The sequence below is a fragment of the Magnolia sinica genome, chromosome 3, assembly GCF_029962835.1.
Source record: "Magnolia sinica isolate HGM2019 chromosome 3, MsV1, whole genome shotgun sequence".
NCBI classification, from domain to species: Eukaryota; Viridiplantae; Streptophyta; class Magnoliopsida; order Magnoliales; family Magnoliaceae; genus Magnolia; species Magnolia sinica.
The window spans coordinates 88,150,380-88,169,572 of NC_080575.1; the positions used below are offsets into that span (position 1 = coordinate 88,150,380).

General features: G+C 40.8%; 1 protein-coding gene and 1 long non-coding RNA gene across 4 annotated transcripts in view; one reads left to right on the forward strand and one right to left on the reverse strand.

Moving 5' to 3' along the window:
- The window catches only part of LOC131240158 (uncharacterized GPI-anchored protein At1g61900-like), a 38,529-nt gene extending 20,163 nt beyond the window's left edge, over positions 1–18,366 (forward strand). The window contains exons 8-10 of one of the 3 annotated variants that reach the window (XR_009168641.1): positions 6,286–6,378; positions 8,672–9,784; positions 18,010–18,366. Coding sequence is in view for 2 of the 3 variants with exons in the window: in XM_058238233.1 (XP_058094216.1) it covers positions 6,286–6,356 (71 nt within the window). In the remaining variant the exon portion in view is untranslated. Of the gene's footprint in view, positions 1–6,285; positions 6,517–8,671; positions 9,785–18,009 lie in introns of those variants that run through there. The other 2 variants (XM_058238233.1, XM_058238232.1) reach the window with 2 other exon arrangements.
- LOC131240160 (uncharacterized) lies at positions 7,058–7,421 on the reverse strand. The gene is made up of 2 exons (XR_009168642.1): positions 7,283–7,421; positions 7,058–7,249 (listed from the first exon to the last, which is right to left on the reverse strand). It is a non-coding gene; the product is annotated as an uncharacterized LOC131240160 (long non-coding RNA).
- Positions 18,367–19,193: the final 827 nt, after the last annotated feature.

The window sequence follows — 19,193 nt, forward strand, 5'->3', positions numbered from 1 at the left end:
GAGAAAAGGGAGACAAGGTGAACCTTCAAAGCAACAATGAAGGACAAAATGCAGAGGGAATGTTTGCATGTGGAACCAATGAACAATTGAAATTGGCTTAAGATGAAGGTCTGGGCGGCACATCACATCAAGTGCCACCTAGCCTCGAACGTTGTGTTGCTTTGCTCTCGTTGGTTGGGAGACACCTGAGTAGATGGGAGGTGTCAGTTGACATGGCCGGTGGCACGTGATGTGCCACCCAGGTGCCTACACGTTCTGAAATTTTGTTAGAACACTCTCAAAACTGTCAAAAGCTGTCCTTAAAGTATTTGATGAAAAAGGACATCTCTTGCCCTGTCTGATGGGCCCGTTGAACCAGTGTACCTAAGAGCTAGTGCCTGGATTATGAAAATTCAGTTATCTTGCAAAAGGAAAAATTAGAAGTATATTTGGAGGGGCAATCAAAGGAAGTAAAAAAAAAATGAAAGCTTTATTTATTCAAAGGATTATAGGGTATGACCTTCAGACAAGAGAAAAAAAGGGGCATATTAGCCATGATGGAAGAGAGCGAGGCCATCATTCCTCAAAATCAAATGGCTCGTCTTCCTCCTCTCTGTTCTTCCCCAAATGCGGCGCGAGACAACTTCCTTTTGCAAAGCTTGTGCTGAGTGCCCTAGGATTTGTGAGGATACAACGTCAACGCAAAGCTCGATGGGTGGCCACAGCAGTAGCGCTGCCATATATGGATGAGTGAAGATAGGGCTGTGGGGTGAGCTACAAAAGTGAAAGGAGCAAAGCATAAGGAACAATCTTTCAAAGAGGTTACATGAGAGAAAGGGGAAGGCAAAATTGCACACATGTGTGCACGAGGTTGTCAATGTAAGACCGCCAAGCTGCTTCTGGATAATGGAGAGTGCGTTTATGATTGGTAGAGTGCCACAACATCATCCGACTAGCAGGATGGGATTTATTTTTCAATGGCAACATTAGAACGGCAAAGTAATCAAAGAAGCAAGCAAAATGAGCTTACATCAGAAGAAAATGCTGAAAAAGGACGAAAGGGGGTTTGAGTATACCTCGACGATGGGAGGAAGCTGATGAGCTACTTGCTCTCGCGATAGCTATCCTTATCTAGACCATCATAAAGATGTGCGAGCAAGGTTGTGTTCTAGTTACAGGGGTCCGAAAAGGTAACTTCGGTCTCTAGATTCAAAAGGCACAGGCTCATGTGCTCATTTTTGTGACCGAAGATTAGAGTCCCCAAGGTATCATGGATCAGGGTCCTAGCTTTTTTGCATTGCTTGCCCCTTTCGTCTGAGGAGTCTGGCTTGCATAGTTACTTGAAAGCCAGCGCAACTTGAAGCATACACCTTGGATCTCCGACAGAGGGTCCAACTGAAGTAGCTCAACCCATTGCTCCTCTGGTGGGAGAGGTAGTTCACCTTCAAAGGGAAGGGAACAACTCATACCGCAACCCCGTTTGGATATATACATCTAGTGGGATTATGCCCCACTCGCCAAAAGGGAGTTGGGATGTGTGAGTCTCAAATTCCCACTGTTTCATCGAAGCAGTCAAGAGGTCCATGTTTGGCTATCCAAGGCTTATCTGGAAGAGGCCATTTAAGGGTGTTTGTTTGAGCACCCTATCATAGTGCGGCTGGTTTCCTTCGAACCAAGCATTCTATCCCTTTCGGATGCCTCACCCTTCAAAACGGGAGGCGCCTGTCGGTTCCTTGCAAAATTTGAAAGGTGTTGGCCCTCTCGAGGAATGAAAGTCGGATCATCAAATCGGTCAAAGGAAGGTCCAACGCCATTCCTACCATGGCACAACATCTCTAAAGAATCATCTTGGGACTAGGTAAGCACTCTATTGATTCCTTTTATGCATTTTGGGCAAAGGCAAGTTGAGAATGATGGTCAAGAGCAGGACCCACTTCATTTGAATGTGTTGAAAATCGAAGTGGCGAGCTCCACTATTGACTGTAATGCCTAAATTTTTGCCTTCTTGCCTCAATGTTCTTGTATTGACTTTCATGGGCATAAGACGTGCCCTTTCTCTCATGGGTAGACCAATGCAAACCCAAGTGTGAGAAGTTTCCTCCTTTCAATCATGGACGGGCTAGAATGGACCCACTTCATTTTCACATGGCGCTCTTGGCCACATGGGTGGAATTCTTTCTACTTGAATGCTCAGTTGGGCTAGTATAGGCCCACTTCATTCTTACATGGCCTTCTTGGCCACATGGGTGGTATTCTTTCTTCTTGAATGCTTGTATGGGCTAGAATGGGCCCACTTCATTCCCACACGGCCCTCTTGGCCACATGGGTGGGAGTTTGGGCTTACTTGAATCATCAATAGGCTTGCCCTCAAGTGTTCATTCTAAGGGAGTGCTTAGAGGGCTTTAGGACTCCGCAATTTCCTAAGTGGGGCCTGTGTAAGTGATCCACATGCCTTCTAGGCGGGGAAAGGACCTAAAGGAAATTCGAGGGCTCTAAGTCTTCCAAGGAAGCCCATTAGGTGACTCAAGTGTACCTCTAGCCCAACTAATGGCCTAGCAGTGGGTGCTAGTTCTCAAAGCAAAGTCCATCAAGAGACTAACATGAGCTCCCATTCAAAAGAAGCTTGATCCGAAAAGCACGTAGGCCCATCCAAAGAGGTCTTGTGAGTCCAACTCCAATGCTTCTCCATTTGTTTCAAGTGTGACAAGTTACCCCTAACATGGTTGGGCCTACCGATGAATGGGCCCCAACGCAAAAGGAGATGGGGATCAACTTTACAAAATGGTGAACCATCGCTCCAAAGTAGGGCCTTGTATTATCACGTGCGTTCATTTTCTAAAAGGCCCAATAGTCCATGCATGTATTCAAGTGAAAAAAAAAAAACTTTTGGGCTTAATACGCCAAGAATAGGCCTAAATTGCTCACATCCATCATTGAAAAGTTCTAATCACTAGTGAGCCATCCAAGTATCAAGAAAAGCCCAAAATTCTTTCTTACAATCAAATAAGAAGCTGATTTATAGCTGGACCTTAAAGCATTCAAAAGGGGATTCAAAATCCCAACCATAAATTGTCCTATGCTTGGACGAGTGTGCCCATGTGAAGTTTCCCACACAAAATCATGCACAAATGAGAAAACCATCATGGCGAAAAAAGGAAAGAAAAGGGCCAAGCATGTATGTGTCCATTTCAAGGGTCCAAGAAAACCCAAGGAATGGACACACCACATTGCAAGTGGGTCCATTGGGGTTTGGAAAACCCAAAATTTCAAGAGAAAGCCCATGCTCATCCCAAGGAAGGAAAGAAAGAGTTCAAGTGGGCATATATTTGGAAAGCCCAAGAGCATCCAACAAGTTAGGAGAAATGGACCCATTCAAGAAGAAGTGAGTCCCAAGGAAGGGAATGGTTCCAAGATGCATCATGGGAACCTAAAAATAAGTTTGGCCTACGCCATGGACCTGAATGAGTCCAAGAAGTGGGCACCTCCCCTTGGAGAAAAGCTATCGTGTCTTGCGGGCCTCGCACAAATTGGGCCCATTTCTTTTCTGGAAACCAACATGTGGGAAAAGTGGGTGAGAATGCCACCGCATAAAAGGGATACGTGGGGGCCAATGGCATGGGAAAGCCATCGCCCACCTCCAAAGCCTAAAAAGAGGATTGTCTACATCCAAAAACAAAAAAAGAAAAAAGAAAAAAAGAGGAGCTTTGCCATGGTGTAGGCTGATAAGGTTAAAAAGAGAGAATAAGAAATAAGGATGAAAAAAAAAAGGAGAGGGAAGAATGGTACAAAGGGATGAGAGAGAGAGAGAGAGAGAGAGAGGGAGAGAGAGAGAGAGAGAGAGAGGTGTTGCTGGACGAAATGAAGGGGGAATACAAATAGGAGAAAGAATTGGAGGTTTGGGACCCGACCGTGCTAAAATCAGGGGGACATGTTATGCGCCACCCCCCCTCACTTTTGCATATATGTGATGTGTGGAAGAGATTCTCCATCAATTAGCGATAGTGAAGGTTGCTTGAAGCGACGAGATGAAGATAGATAAATGATAAAATAGGCCAAAATAAATGAGAAATGAAAAGGGAATGAGAAAATGAGAGCGATGCGAATATGGGATAAGGGTGAATGAGAAAAATGAGAAGTACATGATTATGAGAAAAATAGGGAAAAGTAAGGGTATGAGAGAATGAGAAAGGCAATGAGGGGGAGTGAGGAGAGAAAATGAGAGGTGAGAAGAGAGAAAATGAGAGTGAGAGGAAAGTGGGGAGGAGAAAATGAAATGAAAAGGAGAAGACGGGATTAGTGTTCGAAATATTGGTATCGCGTTACGTATCGCTCTCTTGGGATACGGATATGTATCAGTTATCACATGGGATACATCGGTTGTATCGCGTACTGTATAGTTGTTGTTTGAAACATGGGGAAACATTGGGAAATTGGTTGAATTTTTCAATGAAACTTAAGTAATTGTTAAAAAAGATATCAATACATACTTGTGAATCAAAATATTACAAAAAACAAGTGCACATGATAGGTTTTATTTTTATGGGGGCCTAATCTATGTGATGTCTAACTGAATTGATGCAAGTATATTCATATAATTTATAAATGTAAGAAGATGTGTGGAAACACAAGCAATACATTCAAAAGCAATAGAATAATCACTAAATCAGGTTATGTACATGTTTGATTTTATGATTGGACACAAAAATCGCTACCTATTTGTGAGAAATTTGGAAATTTTGATTTTTTTTTTTTTTCTGCAACTCGGCCCATCTCCTCTAAATCTCAAAATCGAAGCTCCCAATCCATCATTTTTCATGCAAAACATGAAAAATCATGGATTTCTAACAATTTGACACTGATTTAACATGATTTGTAGAAAAAAAAAAAGAAGAAGATCGAAAATGATATATTCCACCACTTGTGTGTTTTGAATCGCACATGTGGGATACAAGATATATCGTGGGATATATCGGCTGATATTGTCGATACTTAAAACACAAGACGGGATGATATAAAAGTGGAATGAAAGAGATAGATGAGAGAAGAAGGTGAGATGACGAAAGAAATGAGATGAGGGATGAAAAGGAAGTAAAAGAGAAGGTGTAGAGAAGAGAGGGAGAAATTGGTGAGGAAAAGAAAAGAGAAAAGTTGGAAGGAAACTGTTATTTTTTTAAATTTTAAATTTTAATTTTTTAAAAAAACCAATCCTGATCACAACCATCAGATTGCAACACAACAGATCAGATCTTATTTTTTTAAAAAATCATCCAAATTTGTTTCAATAAAAACTGGATCTGATTGTAACCATTGGAAATCCCCTATAGAGACAATAGAGCGAGCTGGACCTATTCTAGAATATATTTGCGATAAAAACCCTATGGAACCCCGTTCTGCCAGTGGGGACTTTTTCAAAAAACCCAAAAAGAGTTATCTTTCTAATAAAAACTGACTTCCATCGTGACCTTTGAATTTCCCCAAGTGGAGACAAAGGACAAGTTGGTCATCTAAAAAAACCCAAAAAATGAATTGCACAACAAAAACAGGCTTCGATCACCTCCAATGGCATCCCTAATGGAGGTGAAAGGACAAGCCAGACTTATTCAAAAAGTGTAAAAAAGAAAGGCTGAAATAAATAGTCTGGCATCCAAATCAATATTTGGAAAGTTTCAGGGCAAACCCTAAACATCTCCGTTTTTAATGGGGCAGAGGTGGAAAATATTACCAGTGAGGCTCCTATTTCTGTGCTGCCTCAAAAATCAAATGCACAGCCCTTCCTGCGACTTGCTGCACATCCAAAATTACTGTTAGACCATGCAAGATAGCTAATCGTGGCTCTGCCTGCGATCTGTTGTACATCCAAATGCACAGTTAAAACATGTCCCTTTTTAATGGGGCAGAGGTGGAAAATGTTGCCTTGTACAGTGAGGCTCCTATTTCTGCACTGTCTCAAAAGTCAAATGCACAGCCCTTCCTGCAATTCACTGTACATCCAAATTTACTGTTAGACCATGCAAGATTGCTAATCATGGCCCTGTCTGCGATCTGTAGTATATCCGAATGCACCATTAAACCATGCCACAGATAGCCAATCATGTGCTTGGCTGTACGGGGTCTTTGTTAGAACTTGGGAGTAGCTAATATGGGTGTCGAATACTACTCGACTCTAAACTGATAGGTGTTTGCATTCACTTCTGAGTTGGATGTGCTCGTCTGATACTGTGCTTATTTACAAGCTCAAGTGATTTTAAAATTGTAAATGCAGTTTGTTTTCAGCCAATAATCAAACATTTTCATGGTGCCATGTAGGTGAACGCCGTGGTGGAGTTGGATATGTTGTGCCCATATTTTCATTTTGCATTTTCAGCATACTGTTTTGAAGAGCATGCTTTGACGGTCTCGGTGAGTCCTACAGGCAAAAATCCACAGGGGCCAGGGATTTCTACCCCAGGCCCATTTACATGTAAATTGAGTATCCATTTTCATGTATAGCTACTGCTTTTTGGGCCTTTATTTATGATTCATTTGCTTTTCTTGCAATTTAGGATTTCAATTTTGGGAAATTGCCGATATCCAAATAAAATGATCGAAAATACCCTTAATATGGTGGTATGAACCAATCAAACGATGGCCCCAAGTGCATAGGCTATGGGCCAAGAATTGAAAAAGAACTTGTCATGATAGACTCTTCCCATCCGAAGCGATTTTTTGTTCTAATCTTCCAATTTCAAGCAACTAGTTGAGCTGATAAATTGTCACACTTGGTTTTGGCCCAAGGCCAACTGATGGTGGGTCCTATCTGTTGAGTGGTTCTCTTCACTAAAAAGTTAACAGAACCAAATCAGAGAAGGTGAGAGAATTTGATATGTAAAGTTTGAAGCAATCAAATGATTCAAATCTAAAACAAAGGAGAACTTTGATTTGGATGCAGGTACATGCCTTTTTCTTGAAAATCAAACCACCTGTCATGCAACTAATTACAATGTTTCCCATGCAAAAAACAAACCAAAAAAAAAAAAAGAGATAAGAAAAAGAAAAATGGTAAGAAAAAGAGGCAACACCTGCTAAGCCAATGAAATCGTTTATTTATTTTTGCATGGTATACTTATTTCTTAAGCAAGGGACACTTTAATATAATTCTAACCATACATATCCTCTAATCCTAACTGTGTATTTTAAGACATATTATCAATGACCAAAATATCTTTTAATTCCTCCCCCATATCTTTTGAAAATCAATAATATCTCCAACGATCATGGTGTGCCGTAAAGGCTGTTACGTAAGGGTAACGGTGGCAACCGTTACGCGTTACGGGGTTGTAAAGGCTGTAACAGCCGTTATGGAAAAAATGACCTGTAATTGCCATTAACGGCACGTTACGTCTCCTATAAAGGCCATAATAGCCCCATAATGGTCTATTACGAGACATATACATGTTTTTCATACTTTTAATCAACATTACGGGGCAAATACAGGTTTTTCGGGTGTTTTTTCAATAAATAAAAAAATAAAAAAAGAGAGACCGTAAAGGCCGTAACAGCCATTATGCCCCGTAACGTAAAGGTAACAGTGGTGGCCGTTGCGGCCACCATTACCGTTATGGAACACCTTGCCAACGATATTAGAATTGCATAATCTTGGACTCCCTCCAAAGATAACTTTGGAAGCTTTTTAAGGGCATTTTTTGTTGTTGTTGTACATCGTTGGACTCCTGCCACCAATATTTTTGTCATTCAGACATTGTTTGATGCCTCAAAAGATGGTCCACAAAGTGATGAAAATATGTAGGAGAGTTGTTCTGCAAGTTATACCTGCTCTAATTCGAACAACCAACTAAATAATAAAGCCATGTGTTTGTGGAACCACACAGTCTAACCGAACCACAGATTAGGGTCCATACCTGTCATCAGACCGTTGATCTGATCCAAAACCAATTAAGTTGTTAGATGTTCCTAATCTTTATTTGGCTAGCTTTTATTGCCTGCATACATCCTTTGATTCATCGCATATGGTCATAGATGATTCGAAAGTCACACAATCTGGGTTGGTGAGCCACAATCCATCCTCATAAAAGGGGCCCTTTCATTGGAGTTTTGTCATATTTAAGGCTGCAGTTTCCATTCTCAAGAAAGTGATGGAAGATGGATTTCACCCTCTGCAAACTAAGTTTGGAAATTGGTTCGGTACCATATGGGTCACACCACCAATGCCTCTATATTGGGCTGGTATCACTTGTGTGATGCCGGTTCCGGTACATGGGGTGATACATAACTGGTTTCATACATTACATCAAAAGCTGCTTGTAATGGATAATTCACCAGCGTTGAAGGTGTTGTTTCTGGGGGGAGATGACATGGTCTAGCTTTTTCTCCATTCCGTGCTTGTCAGGGTAATGTGTCAATCAGGGATGTTCATATGGTGAGCCCTCTAGTGGATCACTTGATTTAAAATTAAAAAAAAAATACTTCTAAGTGTTTGACTGTTTATGATTTGGCATTCCAACCTTTCTTTGAAGGTGACTGATTAGATATCTTGGATCATCCAAGAAAATGGCCATCTACAGTAAGGCAACAAAATGAACAGTCTCAGATGTGCGACTTGTGCTCTGGAGATCTTACTATACGGCATCCTAGTCTTGCAGGCTCCAGCGTATGATCTCGTTTTACCCGTTGCTGCTGATGGTTTGTTTTGCAGGATATGAAGTGAGAATTTTCCCATTACAAGCTTCTCCCACCCATTATAACAGCTATTAAAGAGCATAAATGGCAACGCTAGTCCAATCTGGCTTATGCCTCACCCGGTGTTGATCAGATGATTCATCTGGGGCCCACTCTATTGAGCCCATATGGTAGAATTCTCCCTGATCAGAGATCCTCACCGTACGTAGGAAGGTGAGCTAGTAGCTGCTTTCTTAGACCATTGTTCGTAACTTATTTTAATGCATGGTTAGATCTCTAATGAGTGATAAAACTTTTCTTGTCCCATAAAATGAATGGCCTAGATCATCATGTGATGGGGCAGAAGTGGTGAACAGATAGGGCGAAGCCCTATGCTTGCTTGCTTCTCTCATTTATTAAAACTATCTCGACACCAGCCACTTAACAATTCCTAGCATCTGGAAATATGTTACCCAAATACATTCAGTCAGAGAAGATTATGGCCATCCCTCTACCATTGGCCGGAGGTGTGGCCCACCTTAAGAGGTTCTATTTTCGTAAAGTGCCCCCACACGGTTGTCATATGTGCTACTGCCCAACTTCTAAGTACCCCTGGCATGCAAACAGCTATCTTCAAGTTCCCTACATATGCAGCATATGCCTCCATCATAAAGCAGCATCACACGTTCCATCACCCATCTTTTAGGGTAGTCATATTTTAATGTGCGACGCAACCTAATGTGCCGTGTGCAATGTGCAATTGAGTCATATGTGCCACATGGCCACTGATCTCGAAGAACCTCATGTGCGGCATGCCCCAATGTGTGGGATATGTAACATGCGCTGCCAACTCCTTCAATTGCCTCACATTTAGGGGCATGTATGTGCCCCCACATGTTCCACAGTCCATCTTAAAGCATCGTGCAGGTGCCAATGTACTACATGTGCGACATGTATAATCACCCATTATAATGTACCATACACCCCCAACGCGCCATTGTTGCAACACCGGCTACCACATCTTCTAGCACCCCACGTTTGCAGATGTGCCACATGAGCAGTCATTTGACTTCAAGCGCTCCACTTGTGCCACGTCTCAACATGCCACATTGTGGAACATTGTGATCAACTATCTTCAAGCATTCCACAGGTACTTATGTTTTATATCCGTTGGACTTATGGACATGAATGTTATAGTTTTATCTGGTGATCAAAAGGGTGGGGTTTATGTAATTGATGAGTGTATATAATATATTATGGCCATGAAGCACTATTGATAACTCTTTATGAAGTTGCGTTGGGAGAAGGCTTCTCTCTCCGTGATTGAGGAGCTGTAGGCTTGGGAGAGTCCTACGATGGGTGGGATTTTCTCATGACTCGTTTCTATATGTTCGGTCCTCTAATCGACACACGTTTCTCCCCTTTAGAGCGTGCAACTTGATGTAAGTGTGGTAGAGGCGGAAGATTGACGCACAAACGCTAACAATCTGTGAGATGACCGACCAAGGTATGCTTTCTAAACACATTCGGATCCCTTGGATTGATGCTAGTATAGATTTTGCAATCCACTGCGGGGTTTATCTAACATGTGGTATTAGGGCAAACTAAGCATCAATTTTGGGCTTTGTTTCTGGATTTGATCGGAGGTTGTCAAATCCTGACGACAAATAGGGAATTCGGACTGAAATCTAATGCCGCCATCGGAATCCAACAAGCACCATCTCTGGACAACATTTGATTTCGGATATATGAAATCCCAGCCTTGCTGTTGAAGGTGATTGGGTATTTCACGCAACAGATCTCTAACTACCGTCATATCTCCATACCATAATCACAGGTGAAGGGTTTTGGAAATCCCGACTGAGGCAGCTGCGAGCTGCTGCTGGTTTTCATAGCAGTTTTGAAGCAAGGTGTCGGCTCCGTTTTCGACGACGGCCTCAGCGTGTGTCATTCTTACTGCCGATCAAAGCAGTCATGGACACTGATTACTCTTCTTCAGACAGAAAAAGGAACAACCAACCTACTGTGCCAAAATTGGGGTTTATATACAAAGATTAGTGGTTGTTCTTTGGAAGCCAGATTGAGGATGTCGCCATCTTCTCAAAGTATTGGCAGGAGAAGCCGCGACCCGGAATCCATCCACATAGCGGCTATCGGATTCGGATTGTTAGTGCCCGTTGATCACGATTTCATTTTAGGCTGATGACATGTTCGAATGACACCTATAATTGAGAAATAGAGGCAATGGTGGTGGGTTTTGCCTTTTGGGCAGCGACCTTGGATGATTGCTAAGGCAGCCATGAGAGATGCGTTTCGCAGCCACACCCTAATCGCCTTGAAAGAGTAGCATTAACCTTCCCTCTTCTTCATTTTCAAGGGTGATGCACGCCGTCTGCCATTAATGGCGGAATCTACCTCCTTCCCTCTTCTTTCCCCTATAATCTATGCGGCTGTGAGGTTCGACATTGACGTTGGCTATCATCCGTTGTCGACGTCAAAGGAGGTGATAGGTAGGGGCAGTGCATGCAGCTTCCATAGAGGGAACCTCCCTTCACTGTGGTGATTCCTGTGAACGACTGGTTCTAGATGGATGACAATGATCCATATGGCTGAGTTCACTCGTCTCTTTGTCTAAGGGGCATTGAGAATATCCATTAGGGGCAATTGGAACGAGTGGACTCTTAGTTTACGGGGCTAGGTAGATACTCTTGATTACGTGTTCCATTAAAGTGGCCATGACTAAGGATTGTTGGTTGTGTAAGCCAGAGCTTTTCTTGGCCTTACAAAGCCTTAGCACAACTCAGAAATCTGATGCAGAAGGAAGAAAGAGAAGAAAAATAGAATTTTTATTCTTTTAAACTGTTTTGCTGCTGCAAACTTCTCACACTTGCTATTGACTTGCTTGCTTTGCTTGCTTCAACTGGATACACAAGATGCCAATTTATAGGCATTTGAATGTAAGGTGAAAAGACAAAACTACCCCTGCTAGGAGCTTCTAACACTTAAATGTTCCTAGAAAATACACAAGCATTTTCATCTTCCAAGAGCATCTTCATGGGAAGTGTTGCTGTGCTTTGGAAGATGAACAATCATAGTAAATGCAGGGCTTTGGTTTGCACTTCCAACACTCCCCTTCAAACCAAAACTGGCTTGATTCCGAGCATCGTTCTTAGTCGTTTGAATGCATCTGTCGGCAATGCCTTTGTGAAAATATCCGCCACTTGTTCCGTAGTATGACAATACTCTAATTTCATCGTTTTCTGCTTCACATGATCTCTCAGAAAATGGTATCGGATATCAATGTGTTTTTTCTTCTATGTTGCACTGGATTTTTAGCTAGCTTGATTGCCAACTTGTTATCCACATATATGACTGTGGATTCTTCCTGCGGATGCTTCAACTCCTTTATTAGGTTTCTCAACCAAATTCCCTCACAGACAGTGGATGATGCTGCCATGTACTCTGCTTCACATGTGGACAAGGCGACCACACTCCGCTTCTTCGAATTCTATGTGAAAGCAGTCGTTCCGAGATAGAATACATAGCCAGTGGTGCTCTTTCTTTCATCTTGGTCACCTCCCGAATCACCGTCTGAGTATCCATACAACATTGCTTCATCATCGTATGGATAGAAAAGACTGAATTCCATTGTTCCTTTGACGTACTTGAGGATTCTTTTTGCGGTTAGCCAGTGTGATTCTTTTGGTGCTTCCATGTACCTACTTAGAAGCCCAACACCGTATATGATATCCGGCCTTGTGATTGTGAGGTACCTTAGGCTTCCAATCAGACTCTTGAACATAGTTGAGTCAACGCTTCTTCCTTCTCTGTCCTTTGTTAGTTTTAAGCCCGTTGCGATATGCGTATTTATGGCATTGCAATTGGCCATATTGAACTTTTCAAGCAATTCCTTGGCATACTTCTTCTGAGATATATAGATGCCACCATGTTGTTGCTTCACTTCAATGCCTAGGAAAAAGGACATCAGACTTTTGTCAGTCATCTCAAACTCCTTAAGCCTTCTTGAATTCGTTAAACATCGGTCTGCTGTTTCCTGTAAACAACAAATCATCAACATATAGGCATGCTATAAGCATATCACCATGAGCATTCTTCTTGATATAAACTACATGCTCATATGGATATTGGGTGAAGCCGTTCTCTTGAAGATAGTTGTCGATGCGTGCATTCCAAGCATGTGGAGCTTGCTTCAACCCATAGAGGGCTTTCTTCAGTCGATACATCTTGTGTTCCTCCCCTTGCATAACAAAGCCTTCAGGCTAGTCAACATATACCTCTTCTTCTAGAATTTCATTCAGAAATATAGATTTCACATCCAGTTGATAGATCATCCAACTGTGATGGGCTGTAAGGGAGATAATCATCCTCGCAGTGTTAAGGTGAGCAACAGGAGCGGAGACTTCTTCATAGTCCACCCCGTACTTCTGTTTATAGCCATTTGCTACGAGCCTTGCCTTGTAGCGATCGATTTCACTATCAACATTTCGCTTGATCTTGTACACCCATTGGACGCCAATAGTTTTTTGACCATTAGGAAGCGTAATCAACTCCCATGTGTCATTTTTCTCAATGACATGAATTTCTTCTTTCATAGCAATTCTCCAACATTCTTTTTTTATGGCCTCTTGAAATGTCAGGGGCTCATGATCTGCATATAGGCAGAAAAGATTGACCTCTTCAGTTTGCTCATAGATGTCGCTTAGGCTATTCATTTTTATAGGTGCCATGGGTGAGGACGAGCTGACCGAATTTTGACTTCATAGAGTGCTTTCAGGAGTGATGGAATGTACTCCTGGACTTCTGTGTACTGATGATACAGCCGAAGAAGGTGTTGCGGACGTTTGCTCTTGACGGTCATGCCTTTTTTCATGTTCTTCTGTTTCGACTAGAATATCCTTGGTCGATTCTTCATCGTTCCATTTCCAAGCTTTTTCCTTACTAAAGATCACATCTCTACTCACCACTACTTTATTGGTTAGTGGATTGTAGAGCTTGTAAGCTTTAGATTCTTCACTGTAGTCGATGAAAATGCATTTTTCGTCCCGATTATCAAGCTTCCTTCTTCTTGCTTCTAGAACTTGAGCGTAGGCAACACACTCAAAGATCCTTAGGCGTGCCACGCTTGGTTTGTAGCCACTCCATGCCTCCTGTGGTGTTATGTTTCTGATGCTATTGGTTGGACACCGATTGAGCAAGTAGGCAGTACATGCAATTGCATCTGCCTAAAAGTTCTTTGACAGGCCTTTCTCCTTTAGCATGGTCCTCGTCATGTCGAGGATAGTGCAGTTCTTCCGTTCCGCAATGCCATTCTGTTGTGGCGTGTAGGTTGCAGTGTGTTGTTGCTTGATGCCTTGTTTTTTGCAAAAATCTCGAAATGCATTTGAGTTGTACTCTCCACCTCTGTCAGATCTGAGTGCTTTAATTTTTTGACCACATTCAACTTCAACACGAGCTTTGAAAATTTTAAAGATAGTGAAAGCGAAAGATTTTTCTTTGATGCAATACACCCAAAGTCTTCTGCTGAAATCATCAATGAAGATAATAAAATATTTATTACCTCCAAGAGAGGGTGTTTCAAGTGGTTTGCAAATATCAGTGTGAACCAATTGAAGTGGTTCCTTTGCTCTTCTGGACACTCCACTTGGGAAGGAATTCCTTTGTTGCTTGCCGAGTATGCACGCCTCACACACATGTTCTGGAGCTTCAATAGCCAGCAAGCCATACACAATGCTTGATGTGGATAAGAGTTTAAGGCCACTGAAATGGAGATGCCCAAAGCGAAGATGCCATCTCCATGAATCATTCTTCACGATTCCATAGAAACACTTCTCAGCCTGTGTTAATATGAAGTGGAAACATGCGATTCTTCGCCATTTGGACTTGAGCCACAAGTCTTCTGTGAGCATTTCTTATAGAGAGAGAATAACTCTCCATGTGTATGACATACCCCTCCTCAAGGAGTTGGCCGATACTGTTGGCTGATACTGAGGATGTTATTTTTCATGTTTGGTACGTAATACACATTAGAGATGTAATTTGGCTCACCATTTTTTTGATAAATTTTAACTTTTCCTTTGCCTATCACGGGTACCTTTGATGAGTCACTAAAACTCACGTTGCCACGAACTCCTTCTGTGAGTTTCACGAACAGTTCTTTGTTACCACTTATGTGGTTACTTCCACCCGTGTCGAGATACCACACATCTGGCCTTTCACATGCCTTTTCTTATGCGAGGAGTGTAGAGTTTTCTTGTTCATGTTGTGATGCTTCGGCATAGTTGGATCGTTCATCTTGATCCACTTTGCTCCAACACTTGGAGGCATAATGGCCGAATTTCTTGCAATTGTGGCATTGAACGTTCTTTGTGTTTTCCCGACTATGTATGAACTGGCCTCTACCATTTCCTTTTCCAAGGAAACTGGTAAACTTTTGTTGATTTTGTTGATGGCTTGGATGATATCCAGGCCCTCTGCCTCTTGCACGATTGCTAGTGCCACGGCCGCCTCGTTGTGTATGGTCATTCTTTTGTTCATTTAGAGTCAACTTAGACTCTAAGGTATGTTCAATCGTTGAACCAGCATTCTTTTGCATTCGTTGCTCATGCACTTGCAACGATCCCATCAGTTCTTCAATGGATAGTTTTTCCAAGTCCTTTGATTCTTCGATTGCCACAACCACATGCTCAAACTTGGTTGTGAGAAATCGCAATGCCTTTTCCTTGACACGTATGTCTTCAACTTTTTCACCATTTCTTTTTAAATTGTTAATAATAACAATTAGATGTGAGAAGTAGTCAAAGATACTTTGACCTTCCTTTATGTGCGTCGCTTCGAACTCGGCTCTTAGTGTTTGAAGGCGAACCCGCTTCACTCGATCAACACCTTTGAAGGTGGTGCCAAGGGTATCTCAAGCTTGCTTGCTTAATATCGCTTCGGTAATCTTTTCAAAGGTTGATTCATCCAACCCTTGATAGAGGAGGAACAAAGCCTAGTTGTCTTTCTTCCTTTGATTTTTGAGAGCGGTCTTTTCTTCGTTGGGGAAGGCGGCTTCTTCCTCCATAGTGGGTTCTACATACCCATCAGTGACGATCTCCTATGGTTCTTGCGACCCGAGTAACGCTTTCATTTGGATGCACCACTTTTCATAGTTGTTCTTAGACAACTTAGGAACCTGTGGCTGGATTGAGCTGACCATCTTTTTTTTATTTTTTTAAAGAAGGAATGACTGATATATATATATATATTTTTGTTAAATGAAGGGAGAGAGAGATGCAATAGAAAACATATTTTTTTTCTTAGCTAGAAAAACTTTTGAAATCTGATTTTTTTTATTTATTTAAAAAACAGATTTTTTAGCTGAAAAAAAACTTTTGAACTTATATATATATATATATATATATATATATATATATATATATATATATATATATATATATATATATATATATATTTGGACAAATTTTTTCTTGAAATCTGATTTTTTTTGGCTGAAAAAATTGCTGGCAACTTCAACCTGGAGAACAAAACTTGGCTTTGCAATATGATTTTTGAACAGATTTTATTTTGTTTTTATTTTTATTTTTTTATTTTTATTTTTTTATTCAGAAAAAATTTGTACTTAGCTGAAAAACCTGTTGGAAACTTCTTCTGGAAAAACAACTAGGCTCTGATACCAGTTTGTTGGCTGTATAAGCCAGAGCTTTTCTTGGCTTTACAAAGCCTTGGCACAACTCAGAAATCTGATGCAGAAGGAAGAAAGAGAGAAGAAAAACAGAATTTTTATTCTTTTAAACTGTTTTGCTGCTGCAAACTTCTCACACTTGCTATTGACTTGCTTGCTTTGCTTGCCTCAACCGGATACACAAGATGCCAATTTATAGGCATTTGAATGTAAGGTGAAAAGACAAAATTGCCCCTGCTAGGAGCTTCTAACACTTAAATGTTCCTAGAAAATACACAAGCATTTTCATCTTCCAAGAGCATCTTCATGGGAAGTGTTGCTGTGCTTTGGAAGATGAATAGTCACAGTAAATGTAGGGCTTTGGTTTGCACTTCCAATAAGGATACCCATTGTATCTTAGATTTAAGGGCATGGTGCAACCATCATGTATTAAGGACCCATGAGGTGTCGTTTGTATCCAAATAGGCAGTGTTTAACTCAAAGGAGTTTGTTGACTAGCTGGAGTCAAACATGGTGGGGTGCATGGTATTAATAGTGAAGAATCAGATGGTCCATCTTACATCAAAGGTGTTGGACTGTTTAGGCTTGCGTTGTTGATATTCAGCCAACCTCATATTGTGAAGAACACTCACGTATTGTGATATCGGCCCAAAGGAAGGGGTCACAATGATGCATTGAGTTTCACACCATGATTTGATAATTAGGCCTGTCATCATGGATAATCTAGTCGACTGCCCGGTTGTTAGATAAAGTTTAGTTCAATAAGTGTCTTTTATTTGATGTTTAAAGTTTGAAATGTGACATTTTATCTTATGTTAGTTGTTGCATGTCTTATGTATTGCAGTAATGAATTTTTTATTCATTTTCTCCAAAATTAAAGGCTTCCATACCTTAATGGCACTAACTTTTTAGAATGGAAAGATGCATTAGAGATAAATCTTGGATGTATGAAATTAGACTTGGCCCTTAATAGGGATTAACCTCCAAAACCAACTGTATCCAACCCTGCCTGTGATATTGCCAAATATAACAGGTGGAAACAGATTAACAAGCTAAGTATAAAGATTATTAGACATTCTATTCCTAAGTCTCCTAAGTCTTTTCGTGGGGTATACCCGAGAAGGAGAACGTGAAAGAATTCATCGAAGAAATTGAAAAGAGGTTTACTAAATCCAATAAGGTAGAGGCTATAACGATTCTCTTTGAACTCATATTTATGAACTATAGTGGAGATGGAATTAGAGAGCACATTTTAAAGATGGTTGATCTCGCGGCTAAGTTAAGGGCACTTCAGTTGAATATTCTGGAAGGCCTGGTAGTCTATTTAGTATTGATCTCTCTTCCTTCCAGCTTCAACACTTTCAAGGTCAATTATAATACTCAGAAAGAAAAATTGACCTTTATTGAGTTGATATCACACTATGTGTAAGAGGAAGATAGGCTTAGGTGAGAGCGACAAGAAAGTGCTTATCTCGCGTACTCGTCTCATAACAATAATCTAAAGAAAGGAAAGTAGTCAGACCCTGCTACTTTTGTGATCAGAAGGGTCACTTAAAGAAATAATGTCATGGGTACAAAGCTTGAGTCAAGAAGAATAGGAATAAAAGTAAGTGTAAAGATTCGTGTCTGACAGTTTCTGATGATTTAATTGACACACATTTGTCATGATGTAGATTGATTCTGGATCGTAGACTCACATCATGTATCTCATGGAGTGGTACCTCAGGAGCCAGAGACCCAGTGATATGGAGCGCTACGTTATCAATGGGTGGCTTTCAAGTAGGAGAATCGATTCGAATGATTTTGTATTTCTTTTAAATATATATAATAGGATGCATTTGAATTTTTGAAACCCTTCCATTTATTTTATGGTGATTTGAAATAAAATAATTCATTTGGATTTCTTCTAAATTTAATGTTAGATTGAGGGCCTCGATACTCTAATCGTGTATGTCATATGGACGTGAATGATGGCAACCTCATTTACAGACAACAATAAAAGTGATGATCATAAATAGGTTTGATTCCTAGTTTTCTAATCCGAACAAGTAATGTTATCATTTTGAGGTGGATGTACTTGTAATGATATTCGGGACACTGAGCCGAGAGTCCATGAGAAAAGTTTGACCTGAAAATGAGAGGAGACATCTGTATTAAATTTCAGAGAATAATGATATACGTAATATGAGATCTTCTCTCAAAATCATATATGCCCTCTAATTGTTTGACTAGTGAAGGAACAATAAGAGTCAGTCTCGGTGTTGTGATAGTTTAAGCGCCTACTCTTGACCGAAAAGACGCCTTGGTGATCCTTGTGGGAGAAATTGTGGGTATGTATAGGATCTATAAATAAGGAAATGTGATACATATTTTCAGCTCATGAACGATAACACCGGTCAGGTGGAACTGATAAGATGAATAAGTTTGGTCTACATTGAATACTTCATCAGTGGGAGTTCAAGTTTTAGGTTTTGTTTCATGGCATGAGTGTTATACCTCGATAGGGTGCAATGGTTGTGCTTACAACATCATGCATTGGAACAAAATTTTAATATCTATCACGAAGGTAGGCATTAGACGTTGCGGTATTGTAGTTCTTTGAATTAAGATAGGAACAAAGGAACTCACGCTATGGTTCCTTGAAAGGATGAGGATCTATAATCATCAAATGCTTGTAAACTCTACCTGATAATTGCATCATAAGGTGCTCAGGGTTAGTGGGAGGACACATGTTAAGGTTATGTACACATTTCAATAAATTAAGATTAATTGACAATTCAAGTTTTGTCATCTGTTCTTATTGTGTATGCATACAATGAAATGAACAAATAAAATTGGCTATGATTGAGGCCATGGA